The sequence below is a fragment of the Aspergillus versicolor genome (genome assembly GCF_001890125.1).
Source record: "Aspergillus versicolor CBS 583.65 unplaced genomic scaffold ASPVEscaffold_5, whole genome shotgun sequence".
Taxonomy (NCBI): Eukaryota; Fungi; Ascomycota; class Eurotiomycetes; order Eurotiales; family Aspergillaceae; genus Aspergillus; species Aspergillus versicolor.
The window spans coordinates 1,583,856-1,609,274 of record NW_024467528.1 but is presented as its reverse complement, the minus strand read 5'-3'; the positions used below and the strand labels follow the sequence as shown (position 1 = coordinate 1,609,274).

The following is a 25,419-nucleotide window of genomic DNA, read 5'->3' as shown; positions in this document are numbered from 1 at the left end:
CTTGAATTGGATAGAGGCATGAAGGACATCCAGTGTATGTTTTAACGGTGTACTGGTTTGGGGATCCTATATATAAGACTGTATTATTAGTAAAGGGAAGAGTTAAAGTAATCTTAAAGGAGACAGACCGCCTGAATAAAAGCTATATTAAATAGCCCAAACTTATGATGTATACTTCGGTCAAGAGTAATACCATTAGAAGTATCGTTGATTGAATCAACATTGAATCCGACTCATCGAAGAATCGGGAACCGGTATAACACCTGGGCATAATAGGCCGGCCACAAGATTATTGTAAACCGTGTATAGATCGCTATCTGTTCCGGCTTGGACACCTTTGGCGATTGGAATTTCCCCCGATTGAGGGAGAAATTTAATGAACGCGCGGAGCGTTGACATCAGGCTGGCCTTCAGTTTCTATATTCGTCGATTCTATCCGCTGCTTGTTGGACAAGCTCATCATCGTTTTCATCACTGATATTCGAGGACATATCGGACTGCATTAATATTGAATGGATGGATGTGGACACATCGTCCATGGCCGGAAGGTGTTTTGTGGTATTTCGTGTGGTAGTTGCAAGAGGGAAAAGCTGAATTCCTGGTGTTGGTGCGGCTGTGCATGAGACCAGCCGCAACGTCGCTGGTTAGGGCTGTGCGCTCTATACAACGCCGAGGATTCCGTGCATGTCCATGAAGTCCGTCAGTTTCCGCTTAGTCGCCCATGGGCGCTTTGGTATTCGAAACACTTCTCTCTTCTGTTTTCTTTCTTCTCCTCTTCCCATCGATCACTTGACTAGTTGCCGTGTTTCGATATGGCGGTCCGCTATTGCAATCTATGTGGTTGCCCACTTGCGTTTTGTTCACTTCGTGCACTCTCCACTGCCCAGAGAGGCGATAACCCTGGCCTTTTGTGGGACGATACCTGTTCTTGTAAGGGCGATTCGAGTGATTCGGACTCTGATATCGAGGCCGGACACGCATACTGGTGCCAGTATTTACTCGGCTACGACGGTAACAAGCTCAGTCAGGCCGATATCGAGGTAGGTATTCGTTGTACAGTTCAAGTACAGAAACACTGACTCCATCTTAGTGGCTCGCGTACTGTCGTATGCTAGTTGTACAATCACCTTGTCCTGCAAATCACTACGTGTCCGATGTCGTAAGATAACCTCCCAAACAACCATAACTTCATGCCTGCTAACACCGACTCTAGGGTGTCTATGCTCCAGGTAGTGGTCTGAGGATCAATAGTCCAGATGAATCGTCTATGATGTTGCCCTTCGATGCGGGATTCCTCCTGCACGACCGTTGCTGGAGGATATTGCTAGCTGTGCACTTTAGGCAAACCCCAGGACAGCCCCTCCAGGTGTCCCGTCTGGGCGAGCTGATGAGCCAGCACTGGGGCCTCGCTTGTGTTAACTGGGGCGATGATTTGTACGAAGGTGCCGGTCTCTATCAAGATGACGAGTGGGAGCCTACACCCGGTGTCGAGGTACGTACCTACCATCCAACTAGTTGCCCATGAGCATAACTAAAATACGATAAGTGGCTTGTAACCGACCCATTCAGGTTTACCGACTTCTCGGACTTTGTATACGACGCTGCTACAGTCTCCGTGCCTATTGAGGATCACAACCACGATTATCCCTGTTCGTATACTCCAAAGGACACAGGCGATGACACCGAGTCAGACCCCGAGATGGCCCTTGAGATACACTCAGGAATGGGATCAGGTACCACTACAAGGGAGAGCAGCAGCGACCCCTTCATTGACGACCCTAACTCGCCCAACACGCAAATGACCCTCGATCACGATATGCACCGTCGTTTGTTTTTCGACGGCATCCCGTTCATCGAGGAATTCTCTATGGGACTGCGTCAGGTAATTGATGAGGTCCTTGCAGAGCCTATAACCGCTGGAATCAACTATGCTCGTCTCGGGGCAAATCTACGTGAGGCTTCGGCGATACCTAGTGTTGGCGAGGATCGTCCTGATTATTGGGAGCTTCGGAACAGGGCTCGCATTTGGAAATGCTGTGAGCGAATTATTGAGATGATGGGATGAATCGATATGTATCTTGATGTCTTTCTTGCACAATAAGTATCTGTTATTTAGTAGGACATTGGTTAGAGTTGGTTGACTAGCAATCGCTCCATTTAGTAATTATGCAATCTGTTCTTACAATCAAGTAAATACAATCATCCAAACCCAAACCCCCCAGGGCTACCAAGACCCCGATGATGCTCCGCTATCAGATTCTTCAAATCAACCATCGCCGCCTCGTCACACCTCGACGGCGTATAAGGCCTCTCACAGCACCTACTATCGCCACTGCTGCCCCTCCCCCTCTGCTGCTCCTCAACCCTCTCAATCAAAACATGCACAAGCAGCCAATACTCTGACGCGTTCCTGAAGAACCCTACGCGGCGCCAGGAATCTTCGGGTGGTGCACGCCCTTCTTCTCCTCTATCTTCCTCCTTCGGCAGCCCGAAATTGTCCTGAATCATGTACCGCTGGTTCCAGGCAATCTTCCAATTATGGATTGCGCGTCGCATAGGCTGCAGATGGGGCTGGGTGCTTGAACTAAGGAGGCTATTTATCTGGAGAGTCTCAGATATCAAAGCTTTTCATGGTTAGTATCATATCTTGTTATGAGAACTAAACACCGGGGTAAGAAGATACCAGAACAAACAATCCACAGATTCAAAATCCCCAGATGCGATAAATACGCTATAATCTCAGGAGCGGTGGCTATATCCGAGCAAAGGACGACCTCGACGACCTCGCGCAGCCGCATTCTGCATTTCCACAACGGGTGCGATGTCCATGTTTTGATTGCGGCGAAACATTCCCGGGACGAGGATGCCTGGAAACAGGCCTCTGGACACGCCATGTCTAGCGACATCTCCTGGACCCTTGTGCGGGGTGGGTAGTTGGTGAAGATGGCAAAGGCTGTGTCGTGGATGTAAATGAAGAGCATTGTTCTGGGATGTTAGATGGTGTACTTGTAGGGGGGAATGGAAGTTACCGGATGCACTCTTCATTTGCAATAAAACTGGCCCAACAAAAGTTGTTTTCGTGTAGATTATCGAGATTCCGATGTGTTGTGTTGAAGAGGTTCAGGTCTCTTGCCAACTGAAGCCGAGTTAGTAGACAACTTAGCAGACTAGAACTTGGAACCCACCGAAACCACCATATTAAACCGCTGTCTCCGAATTCGTCTCTGGCTAACTTTACTCCCCTCGCTGATCTGAAAGGTCGAAACGCAGTACGCCGCCTGAAGCAACTGCACAATTTCGCGGACATTCACAGTCGCCTCATCATGCAGTATAATGTCCCCGAAATACGGATTCGTAAACACCATTTCCTCGACGCCATTCAGCCACAGTTTCGCAGTGATGCGGTCATTTTCATTAGGCGAGAAGCATGCGCCAATGATGCACATTGCTGCCGTAAGAGGGGTCGGGGTATCTGCTATGCAGAATGTTGGCTTGTGGATGACGGGGTAATGCGGGTGCCATGCGATCCAGTAGATACGGATGAAACGCTCGATGTTCCGGGGACTGAAGAAGCGGATACAGTCTTTTTCTAGCTGGGATGTCCATCGGTGTGTTATGGGGGACCTTTGGGAAACGGCTTTGATCTGCTGCACGATTTTGTGCGCTGTCTCGGGTGGAGGGTAGGATGTTCGGTCTAACGATCGTACGGCTAGAAAAAGTATTAGATGTGAATTTACCTGGATGTGAAGACATACCAGGATTCCCTGGGACAACCAACGCATCTTGCCTTGTATCAGCTTCCAGCTCCCGACTAGCCCATTCCCTCTCATACAGCGAACAGGCGTATCGGATCTCCAGTGAACTTTCCTTGCTGGCAATGCTCTCCAGGAAGTTAAACGTATCAGCCGGGTCGATGTTTATACAAGGCACCCCAAACCCACGCGGCGCGGTCTGTTGCAAGCGGGTATCCTCGTCACGATCCAAGAACGTCGGGTCGAACAGGAATTGCACGCTTTCAAAGTTCAGGTCGTTCCAGATTGCATCGCTCGTGGGTGTCTCGGGAAGCAGGAAATGGGTTTCGGCATTGGATTGGGTTGAGTCTGGCTGGAGAGTCGGGGGGTCACTGAGTTCGTCGGAGAGAGAGTTGCCTGGGAGGGAGTTGTCCTGCGGTATATTTGTGTCTGAGCTGACTGCGACCGGCTTCAGTTTGAATTGGCATTTGGAAAGATGGCGCTTCATCACATCTCTACATCGTACTTTGTCAATACAGGCTTGAGCATTGCAAGAACAGACTCACTTGCGCATGAACTCCTTTCCACACTCAGGACATTCGACAGCTTTTCCAACCCCATCTGCAAATGTCAGAGGATCTCCAATACGGGACTAACTGACATACGAGACCCGAGATGCCGCTGCAGATGCTCAGTGCGAGTGAACGTCTTGGGGCAGAACGGACACTGCACCTTGCGCGTCTTGAGTCTCCGAGCTGTCTTCATTCTCAATCTCTCCTCCGTGCAAATAGAGAAGGGTGAGGGTCTACAGAGTCCGGGGTAAACAGCCAAGCTAAACAATGTGGAGATACTCTACCCCGCAATGTCAACGCAAGGATCGACTTCATTCCCTGCTCTTTAAGCTGGATAAACAGTTCCTGCTCGGCAGAAGCTGGGGAAGTCGGCTTGCATTATCCTGCATCTGCCGAGCATCCGGGTTTCCCCCTCAGCTCGTATATTGCAACTGAAGTAGACCACCCTGGCCAGGACAGCAACAAGAAAAGAAATAGCAAGGCCGACACTTCGGGGGTGGAGAGAAGAAGGTATACAAACATCTTGAGTTAAGAAAAAGCTTGCATCGTAGTAAATGTTGAGATAGGTAACTGCTTATGCTGAACCTGAATTGCCATTAAATATGTCCTCAGCACCATCATCCTGCCTGCTGCACCCTTTCTACAGCAATACTTCGATACGGAACTCTACGATTTGCAAGGTATTCTCGCCAGCAAGCAGCGCCGGTCATCACGCAATATATTGAGCCTACGCAATCTATCCACGGAGCTTGCATATCCAACAACCTGAAAGTGCAGTAACTTGAAGTGCTACAACATCGACTCCGTAAACGGCGTGAGAGTCTCCAAAAACACCATCGCAGCTTCATACTCCCTCTCCACCACCTCCCGATGCCGCTGAGACCGAATCTCAATACCAACCCGCAGGTCGCGCGGTCGAATATTAAACCCATTTGTATAATCCAACGTATCATACCCAATCCCAGGGACAGGCCGGATCTCAAACCCCCACAGCAACCGGCCCAACGTTATCAGCAGCGTATTGCTCGCCAGCTCGGCACCGGGACAGATCCGACGGCCCCAGCCAAATGAGCTATGGCCTGATTTGCTTGGATGGGGGAGACCAGTGGCATTCGATGTCTTGGGGTGAGTCAGGTAAGGCAGAGAGTCCGGATCCACGTCTAGGAAGCGCAACGGGTTGAACTTGTCTGGGTCGGGATAGTATTCCGGATTCAGGTTGATGGCCCAGGAGCTCCCCAGGATAACGGTACCCTTGGGGATATAGAAGCCGCGGTAGTAGTCGTCTTCAGAAGAGGCGTGCGGTGTTCCTCCTAGGACAGCGACGGGGCGCCAGCGGAGGACTTCTTTGCAGAGCGCGCGCAGGTATGGGAGATTGCGGATATCACTGAATACAGGTAATCGATCACGCCCGACCACCGAGTCAAGCTCTGCTTGTGCTGTTTCCAGAATACCCGGGGTTGTCACGATAGCCAGCATTGCAGAGCACAGAGTTGACGCTGTAGTGTCGGAGCCAGCACCGAATAGAGACGCCGGGATGAAGCTGAAGTTGCGTTCGCTGAGAGGGAACGACCCGGGATCTGCCTTCCTATTCTCAAGTAACTGCTTGGTCAAGCTGTTGAAGACTGGTGCGGCATTGTGAGAATTACCGGCGGACTCGATATCATTCTCTACTACGCGGACAAGCTTCATATTGGCCTCAGCTTCAATCCGGCCCCGTCGTTTAATCTCCGCCTTCCACGGCGCAATCCAGTCAGGGAGATATTTCAGCGCTGGGAAAGACTCGACCAGATACGCGCCTGGGACATTCAACCCAGAGACATACTGCATGAACTCCAGGCGCTGCCGCACAACCGGCGACCGCATATCATCCACGCGATGGCCGTACGATATCGCAAAAACAATTGACGAAGTCAGTCTATCGAACAGCGCCTCGAAGTCTTCGGCATTAGATAGGAGTTGGTAGCAAAGACGCGCAGACTCCGCCTCCTGCAACCCCTTGTAATTCTCCAGCGCGCGCGGCGTCAGCGCAGAGTGCAGCAATTTCCGACGAACAAGCCACTCTTTCCCATACGGCTGGACCAGAATGCTCGCCATGTCCCAGTAGATCTCGCCCATGGTGACGAATCTCGGGCGGGTGCTGTACTTGGCGGAGCGTTTCTCGAGTAGTTCTGATGCAATGACGGGGTCGGATATTACGATTGTTGGGCGTCGGCCGAGCCAGACGGTGTATATTGGGCCGTATATCCGGGACCATTCTTGGAATTTGATCCAGGGATGGTACGAGGGGAGAGAGTGCTTGTTGCCGATGAGGGGGAGGGGAGGGGGGCCTGGGGGGAGGCGTTTCCAGAGGAGGACATCGTGGATGAGGATGCCGAGGGGGATTAAGACGGCGAAACTGCATGCGATGGTCCATAGGGAGGGGTCCATGTTGTATGAGCACTCAATCATCAGCAGGCATCCCATTGATGTAGTCGAGTCTGCGGGGTTGATTCTCCAAGTATACATGTGGGCTGATGGGGGCATGTGGGGGAATTATACTATCAAATAAACAATCAGATTAATGTCATTAACTACTACAGCTTGCCAATTGCATTTGGATACTGAACGAATGCCATCGGGCCCGTCGTCGCCAGCACTCCTCCAGCCTTGCCAGTGATCTTTGGATCTGGCCCAATATAATCAGCTGGATATCCAGCATTCAGCGGCTTGACGCTCTCCAGCAAGTCAATCTGGGCCTGTGTAAGCCGGATATCCAGTGCTCTGATATTGTCCTGGAGGTGCTCGATCTTCCTCCCCCCAATCACCGGAAAGACATACGGCGCCTTGGACAAGACATATGCCAGCGCAATCGTCGTCACCGACTCAACGCCATGCTCTGAAGCAACCTTCTCCAGCGCCTCGCTCATCCTCACTTCATCTTCACTCTGCGCCGCAGGCCCAATAGCTCTTAGACTCTCACCGGCCTTCTGCCTCGCCTCCAACTGCCTCTTGGACTGAAACTTCCCTCCCCCGATGGAATCCCACGGCGCAATCGCCATCCCAAAATGCCTCGCCATCGGCAAGATCTCCCTCTCCAAATCCCGCCTCAAAACATTCCACCGTCCCTGGTAAATACTAAACGGCGTCTTCCCACTCGCCCGCGCATAACAGTTCGCCGCAGCAACAACCCACGCCGGCGCATTCGATATCCCCAAATACAACACCTTCCCCCGCTGCACAAGAACATGCAAACTATCCATCACCTCCTCAACAGAGGTAATCTGGTCCCACCAATGCAGGTACAGAATATCCACCCAGTCCGTCTGCAATTTCACCAACGAGTCCCGCAACGACATATGCAGCGCCCGCCGCGAGTTCCCCGAGTAATTCACATAAGCCTTCTTGCCGCCAACCTCGTAGTCCCGGTACGCGGTGGAGTACTTTGTCGCAATGATGATATTATCCCTGTTCCCCCGCGCCGCCATCCACTCCCCGATCCACCGCTCCGATTGCTCGTCTTGGTAGTTGTTGGCGGTGTCGATGAAGTTCCCGCCTGCGGCGACGAAGGCGTCCAGTAGGCCGAATGCTTGTTCCTTGTCCATGCTGCCCATGAAGCCGGACCAGGCGTTGCCGATGGACATGCCGCCGAGTTGGAGGGGGGAGACGCGCACGCTGGCTGTGGTGGAGAGCACGCGGAGGCGGCCTAGCGGGGTTGTGGGTTCGGGGGCTGCTTGTAGGAAGGACATCTTATTCTCCCCTCTTGGTGTTTGGTATGATATGTGTTTTGGCGTTGATCTCCTGCGGTGGACTGTAGGTATAGCTGAATAGGGCCTTGAGTCCTGGGTATTCACATCTTTTATTTCGGGCGACGTCGCTATATCCGATACCGATCCCTGGGCGAGTATACAACACTCCCCACCGATGTGGCGGACATCGTGACCCCCACAAGAGAATCCGGGGTATGTCCGGATCTCGGCAAGAGCCCTAGCTGTCAGTGCCGGTCAGTCATCGCAGTTCATAACTTAGTCATGTTCATCTTGGAGCAATCAATATGAAAGCCTACTAAGTGTTTGCTATGTGGTGCTTGGTGAAGGAATCCATGAGAACAAATTATCATGTGGTACTTCATCCAGACCAAGTGAAACCAGTCTTGTTGTCTTGGTGAATACTGGATTCATGTCAGAAAGAAATTTGTTTCGTTGCTGTGGCGATTGTTGTATGGCAATAAAGCATTCACGGTGAGTCCGGACTCATGCGCAGGTGGCAATTGTTGCTTGCTAGAAAAATATCATGAAGGGAGAAATTAATTTAGCCGTGAATGCAGGCTTATTTCTAAGTTAATACAGTCTCCTTTAGTCGAGAATGCTATATAGAATAATTTCTTCACTTACCTACAGTCTGTTCATACAATCTAGATCCTTTCTCTGTCGTCTTTAGACCATGCTTTAATTGATTGTTTCACTGCAGCGTTTCATCCACCCGCTTTATCAAAGACGCCATCACAAAACAATTCCTCATCCAAGTCACAACATCAAAGGGAAATCCCTCATCCCAACAGCATAAATACCCCTTTGTGCCCTCCCCATCGATGATGCTCCAGGGACGGCAGCAAGCCTCGATGCCTCTGCCTGCTCGTCCCTCCTCGCTATTGCAGTATCTCCATTGCAAATACTGTCAGAAGTCAACCAGCCTGACAGTCCAGCGAGGTATTCCGTCTTGAATGTGCAATTCAACGCGATGAAATCATCGACTTGGGTCAGTGCCTGATCCCTGACCATCTCTCGATGATTTTCCAGCACAACTGGATCGATATCCTGTCTTTTGAGACAGGTTGTTTTCAACATGCAACTTTCAGATCCGGCCCAGCTACTGTTCCTTTTCAGAGACAGTAAAGGATGCCCACGCCCATTACGAAATCTCCGATACCACAACAACACCAACTCAACTATCCAAGTCGATGACCCTGAATTCCATCACCCAGCAGGATAGAACCACACCATGCACCTGGGTTCATTACCACACCAAAGCAATACGAATCAAACGACATTTCCTTCCAGGTTTGATCGTCTGCTCAACAGTCATGACAGACGCATCGCCAGTCTTCGATGTTTCGCATTTCGTTCGCACTACCCACGATCAGATAGTCGGCGACCTGGGAGCCAGAGATTGACCAGGTTTTCTGTCTGGCAGTCCTTGTTGACAAATACGACTGTGCTCCCTTAATGACAAACTACGGCGAAATTCTCATTTATCGCGTGCTGGATACCATTACCACGATGGAAGAACTATGGGTATTACTGCATTTCACCCTACGCCTTGCAAGATCCGATAACGTGAGTTCAGAATTGCATCCACAATCGCCACTAAGCAAGCTAATATATTTATCAGGTTTTATCCATGGTCTCTCCTCTCCACACTGAAACACACTATACAGCCCTGCAATATCGGAATCCAGATGATGGCTTCATGACACACGACCTGGTGCATGCCATGGGTGCAGCAACCAACATGAACCAAATCACTCCGCAAGGCGAGCAGAATTCTCAAGATACGTTAAGGCCTTGGTTATCTTACCATTTCACCTTACCATCCATGCAAGACATGTCCATCCTGAAAATCTCCAAAGCACCGACCTTTCTGAGGCAAACCAAGGACGGATCATGTCTGTCCTTGCGTATGCAGACCTGATGTCTGCTGTTTGGTTCCGTATCACTCTCTCGTTTCCATTACCCGCGCTATCATTCTGGAAGGCCCACCCCGATAGCCTTCTGGAAGCAAGGCAGTCCAACCTGAGTACTACGATGAATATGATGGCTTACACGAACACGGTACAATTGCCGACATGCATGAAGATCTCAATTCTGAGATGTTGCAACGACTTTGAGCCTTTCTATGGGCAGGCCCGTCAGAGACATATCGGTCCTGGCTTATGCAGACCTGATAATTGTCTGGTCCTTTTCATTCTGTTATTATTTGACCAGCGGTCATACCACTCCGAAAGCACCATGGTGAGAATGGAATGATGTCTCGCAAACAGAACAATCCTTACCGACGATGCCGTTGACTATTTATGACAAACGCTGAAGCCTACCGAGAACAATGCCATTCCGGGCTCATTGGCACCGGCATACGCCGACCAAGAACTTTGCCGACCTGATGGACGAAGTCGAACATTACATGGGCATCCACCACCTCGAGGATGCTGCCTTGCCAGTCTTTGCTCAGTCACAATGGAGCAAATCATCTCTCTCTGTTTTCATGGCGCACGATTCATATAATACCATAATGCGTGGTCTGAGCACAATCCTCCCGCGGAGATTGATGGTGCTGTTTGCAGCGATACTACCGATCGACCACATTCACACCACCGCTCCACAAAGTAGTCGCAGAGGAGATGTTACTGTCGTTTCCTCTGGCCTCCTGCTAGGTCCCGCTGCCCGATTGCCTGCAATCTACTTGTTCGTCTGCCCTGCGCCGTTCCTCTGCAGAATATGCAGGAAGGGGTCTGTCATCTATCTCGGCCGCTCACCCAGATAGTTTAGCACCTCACGCTTAGTTTTCTTGCCATAATCGACTTATTGCTTAGAGTTGGTTCCAACAGATATGGTCCTAGCGAGCTTCGATGAAGCAGCTACAACAGGACCAAACCAACCCCAACCATTGCCTGGAGATACCACTCGGAGAATGGCGGCCATTACAGATGGCCAGCTCCAGTCCACGACGTACGGGCAATCGTTGAATGCAAGTCACCAGGTCCTCCCAAACGCACGATATGGAGGAGACCAGCACTGGGTGATCCTGCCTCCTGGTGATCTCCCATGACCAGGTGCACGTAGTGCCTACGATGCACCGGTATAACTTTGACGAGCAAGTCAGAGCCACAACCACGGCAAACCCTGCTCAGTGACAGTCTGATCCATATGATCTCTGGCACTTCGTCCAACGCTTAGTCTTCCTCGGCAGCAGAATCAGAGCAGACTTGTCGGGTTGGCTCTTCGAATACCTATCCTGCTATCCCTGTTCTCAATCTTGACAGAAATGACAGAGTTACTTCTAGGTGCTGCTGCCTCAGACTGTATGTGAAAGCATAGCATTCCATCTCTAGCATCATACTCTTCTGTCACTGATCCGATTGCGGTCCAACTACGCTCCGAAAAGATGGTGAATACTACGAGGTTAAAGTTCCAGACTGCAATGAACCTCAAGTCCAACCAGCCTATCTGCTGGACGATCACTGCCGCTTACCCATATGGTTCCCATTCTACTACATCACAATGGCTTCGTCGGCCCTTCCACCCCATTTCTCCATAACACCCACGTCAGTCCTTACGCTGTGTCCCCGAAAGATGATGCTCCAAGCAAACCTATGTCCCAGTCGTGCCAATATTACCGATTCGGAGTGCTACAATCCCACCTCGGATTGCAGCAAGGAAGGACTGGCTGTTCTAAAGGCACTATCAGAGTCGGTTCAACAACACTGACCCATTTCACTATCATACTGTCTGCGCAAAGAATTTCGGATGGGCTCAGCGCTTTTCGGCAATCATCCTTCCGGACCGGCGATCCTAAAAGCCAGGACGAATCGAACCCTCCTCTGAGAAGCCAAGACAGTACTTGACGCCTCACTGCGTGTCGTGGATCATGAACTCATGGTTCGGGGGCTGGGACCTACGTTCTCATATTGAAGATACCACGCAGACGACCCAGTCTCCCTTTAGCGTCCGCAATTATAGACAAACTCGGACCCTATCACGGATTACCAGAACCAGAAAGGTTTCTATTGCTTATTTTCAAAGCAAATTGGTTCGTCGACTGGATGTCGAGCGAGGAAACACCTGATATCGATTTGGGGCTGTCCGTCACCATCAAGATCTCATTTACTCTCACGCCGTCCATCGCTTAGGCTTGCATCATTCGGAGTGATGGTACGATGGCCGTCCTCCTCTCTCTCTCTTGGCCACAATCCATTACCTGTCATACACCCCCCCCCCTGATTCTGACGGTGACCAGCTGCAGCTGCCCATTGGGCTATGATCTGCGGAGCAGTTGGAGCAGAGCATCAGGCATATGATCCTCCCGCCCTACAAACATGCCAACAGGTGACTTTCCGTTGATTCAAGTTCAGAGAAATCTCGCTACTTAAATGAATCAGTGCTGCTACTTTGCCTTCTGAAGCACCTCACGCCTCGCACTTTATCATGCAATCCAACGAGTTATGCGCCGCCTTGGACAGCAGAAGAGCCGGAACCTGACAAGGCCAAAACAGTGCCACTGGTCTGTACACAAGTCTGGATCATACCAGGTCCTTTTACCTGGAAACTGAGATAACATACTTTCTCTCATTCCGGACTATCATCATCTCACGGATGCCATTGAGTTCGATCTGGCATCTGGCTGCTGTGTCTTGCGCGGAACTGAAAGCTCGGTTACTCCCCAGGTCGAGCTTGTCTTTGGGTGTCTTTACCTGTTGTCAGTATGGTCGTATCCACAACACAATTGTGAAGACGAATCAACAATCCTGGATCTGAAGAGAGAATGCGTTTCATCATACGAGGCTACACGCCTTGTTTAGACCTCACGCTTTTTCTACAGATATCGACCTATTGCTCTGAGTGGATTCTTACACTAAAGCGTTGTTCGTTGGTTCCATGGATTCCACGGTTCGAAACATCCATCCACCAACATCGCCATACTTTGAAAGAGATCAAACTCACCGACGAAGTGCCCTTACTTCGGGTACAGCCCAGTCAGGTGAATGAATACTGGTGCCTGGCCACTCTTCATGCACCAGACTACTTGATGTCTGCTCGTTCCAACGGATCTATAAGGCCTTCAGATCCTCAACAGTTCACTTTACCAGAACAATTACTGCCATTTACGCCTCCTTCTTTTGGTGTACACAACTATCAAGCCCAGGTCGAAGACCGCAACGCCCATCCGATCCAGGACGTGGGTGAAGAAGAACTGCTCGCGGAATAAGATACGCAGGAAGTGATCAACGACCGCATTCCGTGATGACAGTGCAAGGCTGGTTCAATGGGCAGTGGGCTGACTGGAACTCGAACACTCCGTGGCAGCTGTGCACTGCCGTCATAATGACCGGGCGGTCGTGTATCACCAAAAACACCCAAGGAACTCCGCCCTATACTCTTACTTCTGGTGATCAAACTACTTTGTACAGCGTGTGGTTTGAAGGTATCTATTCGGAGGGCCTCAGCTTGGCGGTTACGGCCCAACATATCGGCATACTGTCCCACCTGACTTGTACTTGATTATATCGAAGAAACAGCGAAAAAGATGAAAAAGCTGAAAATCGAAAAAAGTCTATACCCTAAATCCTATAACTGATTAACTGTGATTGATTTAGTGCCGGAGAGATTCTGGCCCAGAGTAGACTAGCGCGTGTTGTAAATCCGGACACTTTTTTGCTTACAATTGAACTATTACCAACTGTATACAATTAGTATGACTGTCCAGTAAATCACCGAACCTCCGGGTCAACTGCTTCAATCTATCCGTGATCTCTCTATATAACCTGACAGCAGTGATGGCAACACCAGCCTCTATCAAACTACAATTCACCAACGACAAGAACTCTACGACAAAATGCAGAAACGAGCACCACTCGACCCCGAACTCACTCCAACCCACCAAACCATCCCATATCTCGACATCGACACCCCCGAGAAACTACACTCCTACCGCACCGCAATAACCTCCACGGCAAAGAATCCACCATCACCGCAACACCCGTCACAGTCCCCACCCCAGCAGGCCCATTAACAGCCACAATCTTCCGCCCTAGATCACCCACCCGTCCAGCCTCCGACACCCCGGGAATATTTCACATCCACGGCGGCGGTCTCGCAACAGGGAACCGCTTCCTCGGCCTCGCGAACATCCTCAACTGGATCGAGGAGTTGGATGCCGTCATTCTTACGGCGGAGTACCGTCTAACACCGGAACATCCGCATCCTGCACCGCTGGAAGATAGCTACGCGGCGCTGGAATATATGGCCGCCCATGCGGATGAAATGGGGTTTAACCCGCGGAAGCTTGTTGTTGCTGGTGGATCTGCTGGGGGGAATCTCGCTGCTGGTGTGGCCCTGCTTGCGAGGGACTCTGCTGCTGGCCCCGAACTTGCGGGGCTGGTGCTTATGTATCCCTGGGTTTCGGATAGTATGGACTCAGTCTCAGATGGGTCTATTCGGCAGTATGGGGATATTGCGCCGGTGAGGGAGATTGATCTTGCAACTGTGAATGACTACGCCTTTGGCAAGGGGCGGGAGTTTGCGGATATGTATACCTCCCCGATGCGCGCGGAGAGTCTGGCGGGTTTACCGCCGACGCTGCTGGACGTGGGTGAGGCGGACGTATTCCGGGATCAGGATGTTGGGTTTGCGACGAGGTTGTGGAGGGATGGAGTGCAGACGGAGTTGCATGTTTGGCCGGGGAGTTGGCATGGCTTTGATGTGTTTGTGCCGGGGGCTGGGGTGAGTTGCAGGGCTAGGAGGGTGAGGGTTGAGTGGTTGAAGAAATTATTAGGTTGACCAGATACTTCATTTACTTTCCATATACTTCATCATTAATCTGTCTATCACTCGACATCCTCGGCTGTACGGGGGATCCCCCACATGGAGCCTGAGATGTCCCCCACACTGGCTAAATCATGAAGGAAGTCAATCTGGATAGTAGAATAAAATATCCGAGTCAGGTACTGGAGCCAGTCCTGCTAGATTTATTTAATTCGGAATACCATCGCTCACTCGCGGTACATCCAACACCAAGCCCTAACTCACCTCAATAACCACAGCACAGCATCCACAACAATGCCACCACAAACCCCTATAAACGTCATAGTCATCGGAGCAGGTACTCACAAACCCAAATCCGACCCCCATAGTCAAACTAAAAAGAAAATACAGGCTTCGCCGGTCTCTCCACAGCAATATCCTGCCACCGCGCCGGGCACAAGGTAACAATCTACGAACGCGCCCCAGACCTGCAACCCTTGGGCGACATAATCTCGTTCGGGCGCAACGCCGGGCTCATATTCGCGCGCTGGTCACCATCCCTCGTGGACGAGATGCTGCCGCTCAGCATTAACCTGCAGGACCACGGGTTCCGGATCCATAAGTATACGGGCGAGCATGTGACGACGCAGCACTCTCTGCCGCTGGAGAGGGGGGCGCCGACGATTAATGGGCATCGGGGGGAGTTGCATTTGGTGTTGTTGAGGTTTGTAAAGGAGTTGGGGGTGGATGTTAGGCTTGGGTGTGATGTTGTGAGGTGTTTCGAAGACCAAGGGAGGGCTGGGATTGAGATTTTGGGTGGGGAGAGGGTTTGTCTACTTCTTTATCTTATGATGTTGTTTGCTAAGTCAAGTAGGTATACGGGGATGTGGTGATTGGATGCGACGGGGTCCATTCCAAGGCAAGAGAGCTGGTATTAGGGCACGAAACAAAATTGCAGTCAAGTGGATACGCCATTTTCCGCGCCTGGTATGCTCATCAATTATGATAGATAGATACATCTACTAACAAGACCAGGTTCGACAGCAAAGACATGCTCGCCGACCCACTCACCAAACACCTCTGCGAAAACGGCGACACCTTCAACGGCTGGATCGGCCCGGACGTGCATTTCCTCGTTTCCTCCTTAAAGGGCGGGAGGGATATGTGTTGGGTACTAACGCATAAGGACGAGTCCGAGCTCTCAGACCGCTGGTCTTTCCCTGGAAAGTTGACGGATGTGTACAAGATCCTCGAGGGCTGGGCACCGATATGCAAGCGCATTGTGTCGAAAACACCGGAGGATTCTCTGATTGACTGGAAACTTGTCTGGCAGGATCCGCTGCCGACTTGGGTGAGCCAGGGAGGCCGCATTGCGCTGGCTGGGGACTCGGCGCATGCGTTTCTGCCGACATCGACGCAGGGTGCGACGCAGGCGCTGGAGGATGGAGTCACGATTGCGACTTGCTTGAAGTGGGCAGGGAAGGAGAGGATTCCTGATGCATTGAAGGCGTTTGAGAGGATACGGTGGGTTATCCTTTTTATATATATATACTATTTCGAAGCTAATTGTGATAGGTATGACCGTGTCTGTAAAGTGCAGGAAACCGGCAAGACTACGAGGGAGAGATGGCACAAGGCCAGCTGGGACGAGGTCGAGAAAGACCCAAAGCGTCTCGAGTTGCCACGAGAGAGCTGGATCTTGGATCATGATGCTGAAGGACATGCAGAGAAAATGTGCGAGCAGATCTTTGGAAAGAACAGAGAGAGCAAGATATAGTAAATGCAATCTTTTTGGGTAGCAATACACCGCTTCAGAATTCAAATCCTCCGTCACGCTATACCTGCGGCAATTGTATTCTCCCACTGGTCAATCCTGCATGATGCTGCATATCAAGCGATGTGGCGTCTCCCCCACAGCCCTGACTCTACATGTGGGGGACAATGTCATTCAGGGCAGATGAGGGGACACATACAATAGGCTAAAACAGCAGCATTACAAAGCTGTATGATGCGTATATCTGTGCCTACAGCACACTGCGTATCGTTCCAGCTGACCCTGCTGCCTATAAGGAGCGTAACCCACGGCCACACCTCGTGTCATACATCAGCTTTCGTTTCATTCCGCCTGCCAGTATGACTTTCGGGATTCTCGAGCCCAAGAATGGCCAGTTTGCCCCTGGAACAGGTACTACGCCGTCAGTCTATTATTCGTAATGCTAATAGTCCAGTCAAATTGAGCCAGCAGACCTCCGTCGAGGCACCCCACGACCTCCCTCTATTTGGCAAAACCAATGCTCAAGATCGGGGAATCGTTCTAGTTCCTGAACCATCTGCCTCTCCAAATGATCCTCTCAACGTATGTAATCCTATCCCAAGAAACGCTCCTACTGACCAACCTAGTGGCCCCAATGGTAACCTGATGAATCCAAGTTCCTGCACCTTATAACTTCAACACAACTAAACAGATATGCAGGAGAAAGGACCTCATCCTCTTCATAATCAGCCTCCAGTCTGCAGTCGTCGGTGCATACGGGCCCATGCTGGGTCCCGGCTTCGTGGAAATCGCAGGAGACCTCAGCGTCTCCGTGAACGAAATCTCCCAGGCCACGTCGTATCTCGTCCTCGCGTGCGGATTGGGTCTCTTCATCAGTAATCCACTCGCAAAGTGCTACGGTAAAAGGCCTGTCTATCTAGCCGCCGGGCTTGTTCTGTTCGCAGCCAGTGTCTGGGGCGCAGCGACGAACAGCTATGGCTCGTTTCTGGGGAGTCGCTTGGTTGGGGGGTTAGGAATGGGGCCGTACGAGGTATGTCTTAACTTTATATTTATATTTATTTTATTTTTTACTGAGTGGTCAGGTTCTTGTACAATGCACCATTGGCGACATGTACTTTGTCCACGAACGAGCCACCCGTCTTGCATTCTGGGGCTTGTTTCTCACAGCTGGCATTTCAGCAGGCCCAGTCGTCAGTGGCTATATTATCGAGTATGCCGGATATCGCTGGACATTTGGCGCCTGTGCCATCTTCTTTGCGGTACTGACGGTGGCGTTCTTCTTCCTCGCCCCGGAGACGGCGTTCATTAGGGCTGATCCGTCTCCTGAGACAACAACAAGCATTGCACACGAGGCGAAGGATCATCCTAGCTCTGATAATGCACATGGCATTGGGAGGGTTGAGTCCAAGTCTCAATCTCAGCAGTCCAACTACTCGCCTCCTGCACAGAAACACTCCTACTGGCGCTCCCTCCGCGTCTACAGCGGTCGATACTCAGACGCCCCCCTGCTCAAGGTCGTCTCGCGACCATTCATCCTGTATGCCCTCCAGTATCTTCTTATATTCATACTGATTGATATACAGCTTTCTGTACCCCCCCATGCTCTGGGCCTTCCTCACCTGGGGCACAACCATAACATTCACCATCGCCTTCGGCTACGTCAACGGGGTCCTCTTCACTGCACCCCCTTACAACATGTCCACCTCCCAAGTCGGCCTCACAAACATCTCCCCCCTCGTCCAAGCCATAATCGCCCAGACCATCTCCGGCCCCCTCTGCGACCGCATCGTCGTCTCCCTCACCCGCCGCAACAAGGGCACCTACGAACCCGAGTACCGTCTTGTCCTGATAGCCGTGGGCTTCGTGCTCGGCGTGGCCGGGTTCTTCGGGTACGGCGCCACAGTGCACTACAAGACGCACTGGACGGGGCCGGTGATTACCTATGGCCTTGTGAGTGGTGCGTTGGCGTTTGTCTCGACGTGTGTCTTTGGGTATATCATTGATGCTTATGGGGATCTGGGGGAGGAGGCCTTTGTGGCGATTAATGCGAGGAATTTCCTCTCCTTTGGGATTCTGTATTTCATTAATGGCTGGTTGGCTGAGGATGGGGTTTTGGAGGTTTTTGTTATCTTGGGAAGTATGTTTGTTTTTACGTCGCTTTTGACCGTGCCGCTTTGGTGAGTTCTTCTTTCTGTCTCTGACGGTTTGTGGTTGATGCTAATTGTGTAGGATGTATGGGAAGAGGATCAGGGCGAGGATTCATCGGATTGACTGGCTGAAGGCGTATATGAGGGACTCCTGAAGCAATACAGACATTTCGATATAGCCCAACAAGTGAAGATATCTTGAATTAACATTGAGTCCGTAACAAAGGAAATATTGAGTATTGAAACAAGATCTTGTCTGAACATCTTCCCAGCAAATGTAAATCAACCCGACGATGCTTGAAACTTAAACAAAGTAATCAATAGAAAACGATATGATACTAAAACATCCCAATGCAAAATGCTACCTCACGAACCCCGGGCATGCCCGCCGCCTCGCATCCTCTTTCCGCCGGTATTACCTCCCTCGTTGCCGCCATCAGTGCCATCTTCTCTGGCTCTCTTGTTCCCCTGCGGCACAAACTGGCGCGCGCCCACGTTCAGTCCGCCCCGCCCTGGGCTCGCTTGTCCCGCTTGTCCTTGCGCTTGGTTTTGAGCTTGAGCATTCTGGTGCCCACCTCGGCCCTGCTGCCCTCCACGCCCACCGCGGCCTCGTGGAAGTCCAGTACCACGCTGCGACTGCTGTTGTTGCTGGGGCGCCTGGGCTTGTGCCTGTTGCTGCTGGCCAAATGGATTCGGCTGGTGAGCACCGCCACGCCCACCACCTCGTCCACCTCGTGCAACTGGGAGGCCGGACTGCAACGCCCGCATGGCTCCGCCCGCTGCCGCTCCAGCTGGTGGTTTGCTTGGCAGCGCCGACGCTTGCGGCTGCTGTTTGTTTTGGATCTGCGCAAACGGGTTGGGTGCACCCGTTGCGGCAGGAGCAGCCGCACCAGCTTGGGCGTTCGCTTGTTGTGGCTGTTGTGGCTGTGGTTGCTGTGGTTGCTGCTGAGGTGCTTGTGCGGGTTGCTCACTTGGTTGCGCCTCTGCAGGGGCAGCCTGTGGTGCCGGCGTTGGAGCTGCGGCCGGGGCTGGTGCTGACGCTGGTGCTGGTGCTGGCGCAGCTTGTTGGTTCACTGGTGAAGGTTGTGCTGCTACCTGTGGTGCGGGAGACGCAACTTGGGGCGCAGGAGACGCTTGGGGTGCAGGCGATGCAACTTGAGCTGGAGTTCCAGAAGGCTTGGGAGTCTGTGGCTGCGCAGGCGGCGCCTTTGCAACTTTAGCAACCTCCCAAACTTCGACGACAGGTTTCTGAGGCGTGTCGGTGGCTGCCTTCGACACCACATCAACCTTGGCTTGTGTGTTTCTATACCTGGAATCAAGCATGCTGATTCGGGCCAGGTATTTTTTATCTGAGAGTTCGACGGCCGACTTGACCTTCTCCTCCAATCCCTCCTCGTGTGCTTTCCTAAGCGCTTCCCGCTCCTCGTTGAACTTCTGCTCGGCTGCCGTGACCGCATCCTGAGAGGCCTCCGCATCCTGAGAGGCCTGGGCCTCTTGCTTCTCCTTCTCCTTAGCAAGCTGCTGTCTAATGTTGTTCTTGATGATATTGCGGATGGTTTCGCTCTTGGAAACAAGTAGCCTAGTCTGGCTATCCGTCAACTCAGGGAGGCCATCTTCGGTCTTTGTTGGCGTAGCCGGAGGCTGTTGAGCAGGCTGGGCTGCGGGTTCTGTGGTTTCTTGTTGACCCTCGGCTGGAGCCCCATCTTGGCCGGCGGTGAGTCGCTCCACCTCCTGTCGATGGTTGGCTCTAACTTCGGCCATCTTGTTATTGAAGGTTTCCTTCAATCTTTCCACACGCTCCTTGATCTTGGTCTCATGCTCGGCATCCTTCGCAGCGAGAACACCATCCTTTTCGGCAAGAGCAGCCTCCAAGCGTTGAACCTTCTCCTCCAAAGCCTTGACCCTCTCGTCGTCGGTAGGTGCCGATACCTGGGTGGTAGGAACAGGGAATTGAGATGCTGGTGTTGGGTTGACAGCCGCGTCCTGTTCGGCTGGTGCATCAGGCATCTCGACGGCCTTCGTCTTCAGTGCGCTCAATTCCTCCTTGGTTGTCTTCAGTTCCTCCTGGAGAACTTCTTTCTCTTGAGTAATAGCATCTACTTCCGTTTGCTTGGCGTGGACCCGGCCCATCAAGTCCCTGGACCGGCCCTTGAACTGCTCCGTCAGCTTCGAACGAAGTTCCGTGGTCCTCTCTTCGGCTGCCTTCAGCTGCTCAGGGAATGTCGCGACCTGCTCTTCGAGGGTTTGGCGAGCGGAAACAGCCTCGTCTCTCTCCTTCTCCAACGACTCCAACTTCTCCTTCAGTCCCTCCATCTCGGCTGGGTCTACTCGGTCATACTTCTGAAGAATATTCTGTGTCCGTTGCTGCCACCGATCCCTATCGGCTTGTAGCAGCGTCATCTCTCCATCCTTGGTTTCAACAACGTTCTCCAGTTCCCGGATACGAGTCTCCAGAGGTTCGATCTGTTGAACCAATTCATCAACCCGCGCAGATTTCTCACTCAGGGCAGTTTCAGTCTGCTTGACTTGGTTGCGCAGTGTAACGCTGCTCTCGCGGAAAAGGTTGAGTTCGTTCAGCGTCTCCATGAGCTTGTTGTGGCTCAGAGCAGTGTGCTCGCTATCGGCGGCAGCACGATGCTGCTGCTCAAGTTTGAGACGCGCCTCGTCAAGCTGAGACTGGGTGTACTCAAGTTGCTGGCGAAGTCGCTTGCCCTCCTGCGTAGACAGGTGATACTGAACATCAACAATCTCCTTCTCGCGACGCAGGTAGTTGATGACTTCCTGCAGGCCTTCTAGGTTCGGCGCCACCGGTTCGCCATCTTCCTGCTCGTTCTCAGCAGCAGTGGCGCGGTCGCGTTGCAGAGCCGATATCTGCTTGGTGATGCTCTCGATCTGGGAGTGAAGCAGGTTGTTCTGATGAAGTACTTCTTCTCGGCGTTTCTGCAACTCAAGGATCTCACTTTCATATCTATCCTTGCGCTCGTTCCAGCTTTCTTCATTCTGAGCAAGGTCCTTCTTGTAAGTCTCAGCCTGGGTTCGCAATTCGACAGCCTCAAGCTTCAGCTGGTTGGCTTCGGCGCGGACCAGTTGGAGGTTCTTCGCTGCATCAGCGTGCTTGACAAGTTCGTTCTCGTAGTTTTGTTGTGCGTGCTGTGCAATCTCCGCCTGGGCCTTGAGGTCTTCTTGGTGGTACTGGGCGGCGGCGATTTGGCGTTCATTATCTTCGGTCAGCCTTGTGATGTCGGCCTCGAGCGCTGTCTTCTGCTCCTCCAGGTGTCGAGTAGCTTCACCTTGGTCATCACGAAGCTTGGAAAGCTCAGTGTTAGTCGCAGAAAGCTCAGAAGAGATCTCCTCGATCCGCTTCTCCAGGTCCTGTATCTTGGTATCCTTCTCTTCAACAAGCTTATCGGTCTCTTCGCGGTATTGGTCGTTCGTCTCGGAAACCGACTGTAGTCGTTCTTCGGTGGCCTGGCTAATGGCCTTGTAATCCTCCACCTGCTCCTTGGCATGTTCCAACTCGCTCTTCGTCAGTTCCAGGTCGCGTTTCAATTCAGAAACTTCAATGCTCAGTTCTTGCTCCCGAGTTAAGCTGCTGTCTTGGGATCCTTCAGCAGGAACAGCAGCTTCAGTAGGGGCGGCAGAAACGTTAGGTCGGGTCTGAAGAACTTGAAGACGCTCCTCAGCGCTCCGGAGCTCGACAGTCAACTCATCAACACGGGTCTGGAGGTGGTCTCTTGTTGTCTTGGTTGCCACCAACTCTTCCTTCACAGAGCTCAGACTTGTGACCAAGTCATCAATGCGCTTCTGGCTCTGCTCGTGCTCGTACTCTCGTCGTAATGTGGACTTCTTAGACTCCTCCATCTCGTCGTTCAATTTCCGCTTCGTCGTTTGCAGCTCAGACTCAAGAGATTCAACGTTAAGCTGAAGTCGTCTCCGGCTCTCGGAGTCTGAATGTTCACGCTCGTTAAGAATATTCTGGAGGTTGGCGTTGAGCCCATCCAGGCGGCTTCGCTCATTCCTCAGCGTTTCGTTGTCTTCAATAAGTCGTTTCTCGATGTTCTTCCAAAGAGCTTTCTCTGCCTTCAGATTTGCGCTCTCGCGCTGAAGACTGTCAATAAGACCCTTGGATTCGACAAGATCTTCTGCAGCTTGTTGCGTTCTGATGTCCTGTCGGTTGGCGTTTTCGAAAAGGGTTGCGTAGCGCTTCTGTAACTCGGCGTTCTCGGTCTTGAGCATGCTAAAGTTGCTCTGAAGAAGCTCCGCTCGTTGGGTGGCGGCGACGAGTTGGCTGCTCGAGCGGCTAGTCTCACTCATCAGCTCGCTGTTCTTGCGTGAAAGCTCGTTGACTTGTTGTTTCAAAGCTGAGTGGTCAGTCGCTGTCTCCTCCCTGAAACTGTCAAAGTGCGCTTGCACCTTTCGCAACAACTCGGCATAATCAGGACCGCCCTTCACTTCTTCAGTCACTGGGGGTGCAGCTCCCGGAGGAAGAGACTGTGAGAAAACAGCATCGCCGCCGACTGTTTGTCGCCGACGTGTCAGCATGCTGCGGAAGGTATCGCGTTCCTTGACATAGCTCTTAGTCTGAGCAATGAGGTTTGCAATTTCGTCGCGGTACGTTTGCACTCGGATTCGCAGCTCCTTCAACTCCTCGTGCTCCTGCTGCCGGGTAGCATCCTTTTCACGCGCCTCTGCGCCTTCCATCTTATCCCCGAGTTCTCTCAGCATGCGGCGAAGCGTAACATTCTGCTCCTGAAGCTCATGCATATCCTTGAAAGTCGTTAGGTTCTGGCTGATGAAACGACCTGTTGGGGTAAGGTCGGCCGAAGAGTCTTCGATTTCCTTGCGAGCTACTCTCTCGAGTTCCTCTCTATCATAGTTTGCTTCGCCCTCCCTCAGGAGAGTAACCTCCAGCACAAGAACCTTAACTTGAGAGCTCAGGTCCCTTAACTGTTGGCGCAGAATATCACCCTCACGCGCGAATCCCTCAACCTGGCCCTGCCATTTCCTGCCCTCTTTCGTGGCATCGTCTCGTTCTTTCCCAGCAGTGTCGAGGATATTAGACATCTCAACGACTGCTTGCTCTAGCCGCGCGTGGTCTTCGCGCAACTCATCAATCTCGGGTTTGCTGGCTTCAAGGTCCTGAACCATTTCGTCCAAGGTAGATCTAAGTTCCTGGTTCGTCTTCTGCTCAGCAACAAGCATGGTCCGCATCTTGTCATATTCCGAATACATTTGCGTAAGGGTAAGTCCGCCCTTGGTACGCGATGCTCTGGGAGAAAATGTGCCAAGCGGAGTGCTAGAGCGGACTGGAGTACCTGGAGCACCATTCAACCCACGAGCTGGGCTCATGGACCTGCGTCCAGCTACTCCCTCTGTCTCGAGTTGGTTGACAGTGAGTTCAAGCTCGGCAACGCGGCGCTCAGCCGCCTCCTTGTCGCCGTGCTCGGTCTCAATTTCGACACGCAGGCGCGAGATCTCCTCCGCTGCGTCGTCTCTCACCTTCTCTAAAGTCAGCTGGCATTCCGATACCCGCTTCTTGGCAGTTTCTGCGGCGTTGCCTTGGAGTTCCGCCAACCGGTTCGCGCTATCCAACTCAATTCTAAATGATTCGGCGGTTTTGATAGCCTCCTCCTTGAGCTGTTGAATACTAGCGAGCGATTCCTCGTAGCGCTGTTCCACTTCGTCCAGTCGGCTCTTGAGAGCATTTTCACTGCGCCTCAAAGATTCTGTGTTTGCAATGGCCTCTTCATTTTCACGCTGAAGCTCTGAAATCCGAGCACTCTTTTCCTTGCGGAATTTGAGGTGTTCGGCAGACTTTGTTTTCAATTCCGTCTCGTACCACTCGTTATTTTTCTTCGTCAGTTCCAAATCCTGCTGGAGGCTCTGTTCACGGAATCGGGCACTGGCGGAAGCGGAGTTTGCGGCTTGTAGGTTTTGCTCTGCAGTCGAAAGCTCGCGTCGTAATTCGATCGTCTTCTTGTGGTGTGTAGAGAGCTCTTCCGCGAGCTTGTCGTACGCGCCTGATTTGGATTCAAGTAGCGCTAGCGTATCACGGTTTGAAGCTTCGAGGGAGGTGATGCGAGACTTGAGGGTGCTGGTTTCGGATTCGTTGGACGTGGACGATGATTTCAGCGTCGCGATTTCGGACTCTAACGAAGATCGTGTGTTTTCTAAAACGCGTGAGAATGGATTTGAATGGCGTAGTAACAACAACATTACCTGACTCGTGAAGTTTCTTTCGTGTTTCTTCGACCTCCGCGTGGCCCTTTTCGACGGAGCTCTTCAACACCTTGATCTTTGTGTCGCTGCTGCGAACTGCATTTTCGAGCTCGACCTCAAGTCGAAGCTTATCCGATTTCAGTTCATCAAATTCCCGCGCCTTTTTGGTGATCGCTTCCAATAGTTGGTTGACGAGTTCGACCGTGGGAGCTTCCGTAAGAGTGCTCAGGGTCGACTCTGCGATGGCGTAATGTGATGATAAGAATGGCAATTCAATCGTAGCGGCAGCCATATTGGCTGTGGGATGGTCGCAGCAAATAGCTGCTTTGAAGTTTCCAGCCTACAGCCCAGGTTGTCGCGATGCAATTGTGGTTGCAGGAATCCCAAGTTCAAGAAGCTCTTCCGTGCTGCCGCATCTGAGTTCATTGTTTGAAGGGAGCCTCACGTGACCACAGCCTAGCTCCATTGGACATCTTCATTCAT

At 51.9% G+C, this 25,419-nt stretch overlaps 8 protein-coding genes across 8 annotated transcripts; 5 read left to right on the top strand and 3 right to left on the bottom strand.

The window, feature by feature from the left end:
• Positions 1-812: 812 nt before the first annotated feature.
• ASPVEDRAFT_29213 (uncharacterized protein) lies at positions 813-2,065 on the top strand (the record flags this gene model as incomplete). The annotated part of the gene is made up of 4 exons (XM_040810200.1): positions 813-1,040; positions 1,091-1,159; positions 1,214-1,492; positions 1,547-2,065. 4 exons carry the CDS (start codon positions 813-815, stop codon positions 2,063-2,065), a joined length of 1,095 nt encoding a protein of 364 aa, XP_040668414.1.
• Positions 2,066-2,199: 134 nt separating this feature from the next.
• On the bottom strand, positions 2,200-6,730 carry ASPVEDRAFT_84136 (uncharacterized protein; the record flags this gene model as incomplete). Its single annotated transcript, XM_040817501.1, has 6 exons — positions 2,200-2,624; positions 2,684-2,985; positions 3,030-3,136; positions 3,186-3,709; positions 3,756-4,246; positions 5,097-6,730. The coding sequence occupies 6 exons, from the start codon at positions 6,728-6,730 to the stop codon at positions 2,200-2,202; spliced, it is 3,483 nt and encodes a 1,160-aa protein (XP_040668413.1).
• Positions 6,623-8,212, bottom strand: ASPVEDRAFT_42154 (uncharacterized protein). Its single transcript, XM_040812515.1, has one exon. It carries the CDS (start codon positions 8,026-8,028, stop codon positions 6,877-6,879), a length of 1,152 nt encoding a protein of 383 aa, XP_040668412.1. The 5' UTR covers positions 8,029-8,212; the 3' UTR covers positions 6,623-6,876.
• Positions 8,213-9,315: 1,103 nt separating this feature from the next.
• ASPVEDRAFT_686664 (uncharacterized protein) lies at positions 9,316-10,176 on the top strand. The gene is made up of 2 exons (XM_040816000.1): positions 9,316-9,615; positions 9,671-10,176. The coding sequence occupies exons 1-2, from the start codon at positions 9,505-9,507 to the stop codon at positions 9,968-9,970; spliced, it is 411 nt and encodes a 136-aa protein (XP_040668411.1). The 5' UTR covers positions 9,316-9,504; the 3' UTR covers positions 9,971-10,176.
• A 2,183-nt stretch (positions 10,177-12,359) lies between these two features.
• Positions 12,360-13,437, top strand: ASPVEDRAFT_686655 (uncharacterized protein). The gene has a single exon (XM_040815999.1). The coding sequence runs from the start codon at positions 12,818-12,820 to the stop codon at positions 13,259-13,261; it is 444 nt and encodes a 147-aa protein (XP_040668410.1). The 5' UTR covers positions 12,360-12,817; the 3' UTR covers positions 13,262-13,437.
• Positions 13,438-15,111: 1,674 nt separating this feature from the next.
• On the top strand, positions 15,112-16,573 carry ASPVEDRAFT_53284 (FAD-dependent oxidoreductase; the record flags this gene model as incomplete). Its single annotated transcript, XM_040814772.1, has 5 exons — positions 15,112-15,154; positions 15,208-15,623; positions 15,671-15,783; positions 15,832-16,320; positions 16,372-16,573. The coding sequence occupies 5 exons, from the start codon at positions 15,112-15,114 to the stop codon at positions 16,571-16,573; spliced, it is 1,263 nt and encodes a 420-aa protein (XP_040668409.1).
• A 295-nt stretch (positions 16,574-16,868) lies between these two features.
• ASPVEDRAFT_62630 (uncharacterized protein) lies at positions 16,869-18,872 on the top strand (the record flags this gene model as incomplete). The annotated part of the gene is made up of 7 exons (XM_040815626.1): positions 16,869-16,981; positions 17,025-17,152; positions 17,197-17,207; positions 17,270-17,600; positions 17,653-18,107; positions 18,154-18,747; positions 18,800-18,872. The coding sequence occupies exons 1-7, from the start codon at positions 16,930-16,932 to the stop codon at positions 18,870-18,872; spliced, it is 1,644 nt and encodes a 547-aa protein (XP_040668408.1). The 5' UTR covers positions 16,869-16,929.
• Positions 18,873-22,688: 3,816 nt separating this feature from the next.
• ASPVEDRAFT_686628 (putative filament-forming protein (Tpr/p270)) lies at positions 22,689-25,323 on the bottom strand. The gene is made up of 3 exons (XM_040815998.1): positions 24,937-25,323; positions 23,144-24,887; positions 22,689-22,929 (listed from the first exon to the last, which is right to left on the bottom strand). Exons 1-3 carry the CDS (start codon positions 25,226-25,228, stop codon positions 22,800-22,802), a joined length of 2,166 nt encoding a protein of 721 aa, XP_040668407.1. The 5' UTR covers positions 25,229-25,323; the 3' UTR covers positions 22,689-22,799.
• Positions 25,324-25,419: the final 96 nt, after the last annotated feature.

Bases quoted from the DNA above. Each gene is read 5' to 3' on its own strand.
- ASPVEDRAFT_42154 (XM_040812515.1), bottom strand. From the start codon at position 8,028: ATGTCCTTCCTACAAGCAGCCCCCGAACCCACAACCCCGCTAGGCCGC.
- ASPVEDRAFT_686664 (XM_040816000.1), top strand. From the start codon at position 9,505: ATGACAAACTACGGCGAAATTCTCATTTATCGCGTGCTGGATACCATT. The intron at 9,616-9,670 runs GTGAGTTCAGAA...TATATTTATCAG, and splicing joins GCCTTGCAAGATCCGATAAC to GTTTTATCCATGGTCTCTCC.
- ASPVEDRAFT_686655 (XM_040815999.1), top strand. From the start codon at position 12,818: ATGCGTTTCATCATACGAGGCTACACGCCTTGTTTAGACCTCACGCTT.
- ASPVEDRAFT_686628 (XM_040815998.1), bottom strand. From the start codon at position 25,228: ATGGCTGCCGCTACGATTGAATTGCCATTCTTATCATCACATTACGCC. The intron at 24,888-24,936 runs GTAATGTTGTTG...CACGCGTTTTAG, and splicing joins AAAGAAACTTCACGAGTCAG to AAAACACACGATCTTCGTTA. The intron at 22,930-23,143 runs GTTGTTGCGAAA...GAGAACGCCGAG, and splicing joins GGCGGTCCTGATTATGCCGA to TTACAGAAGCGCTACGCAAC.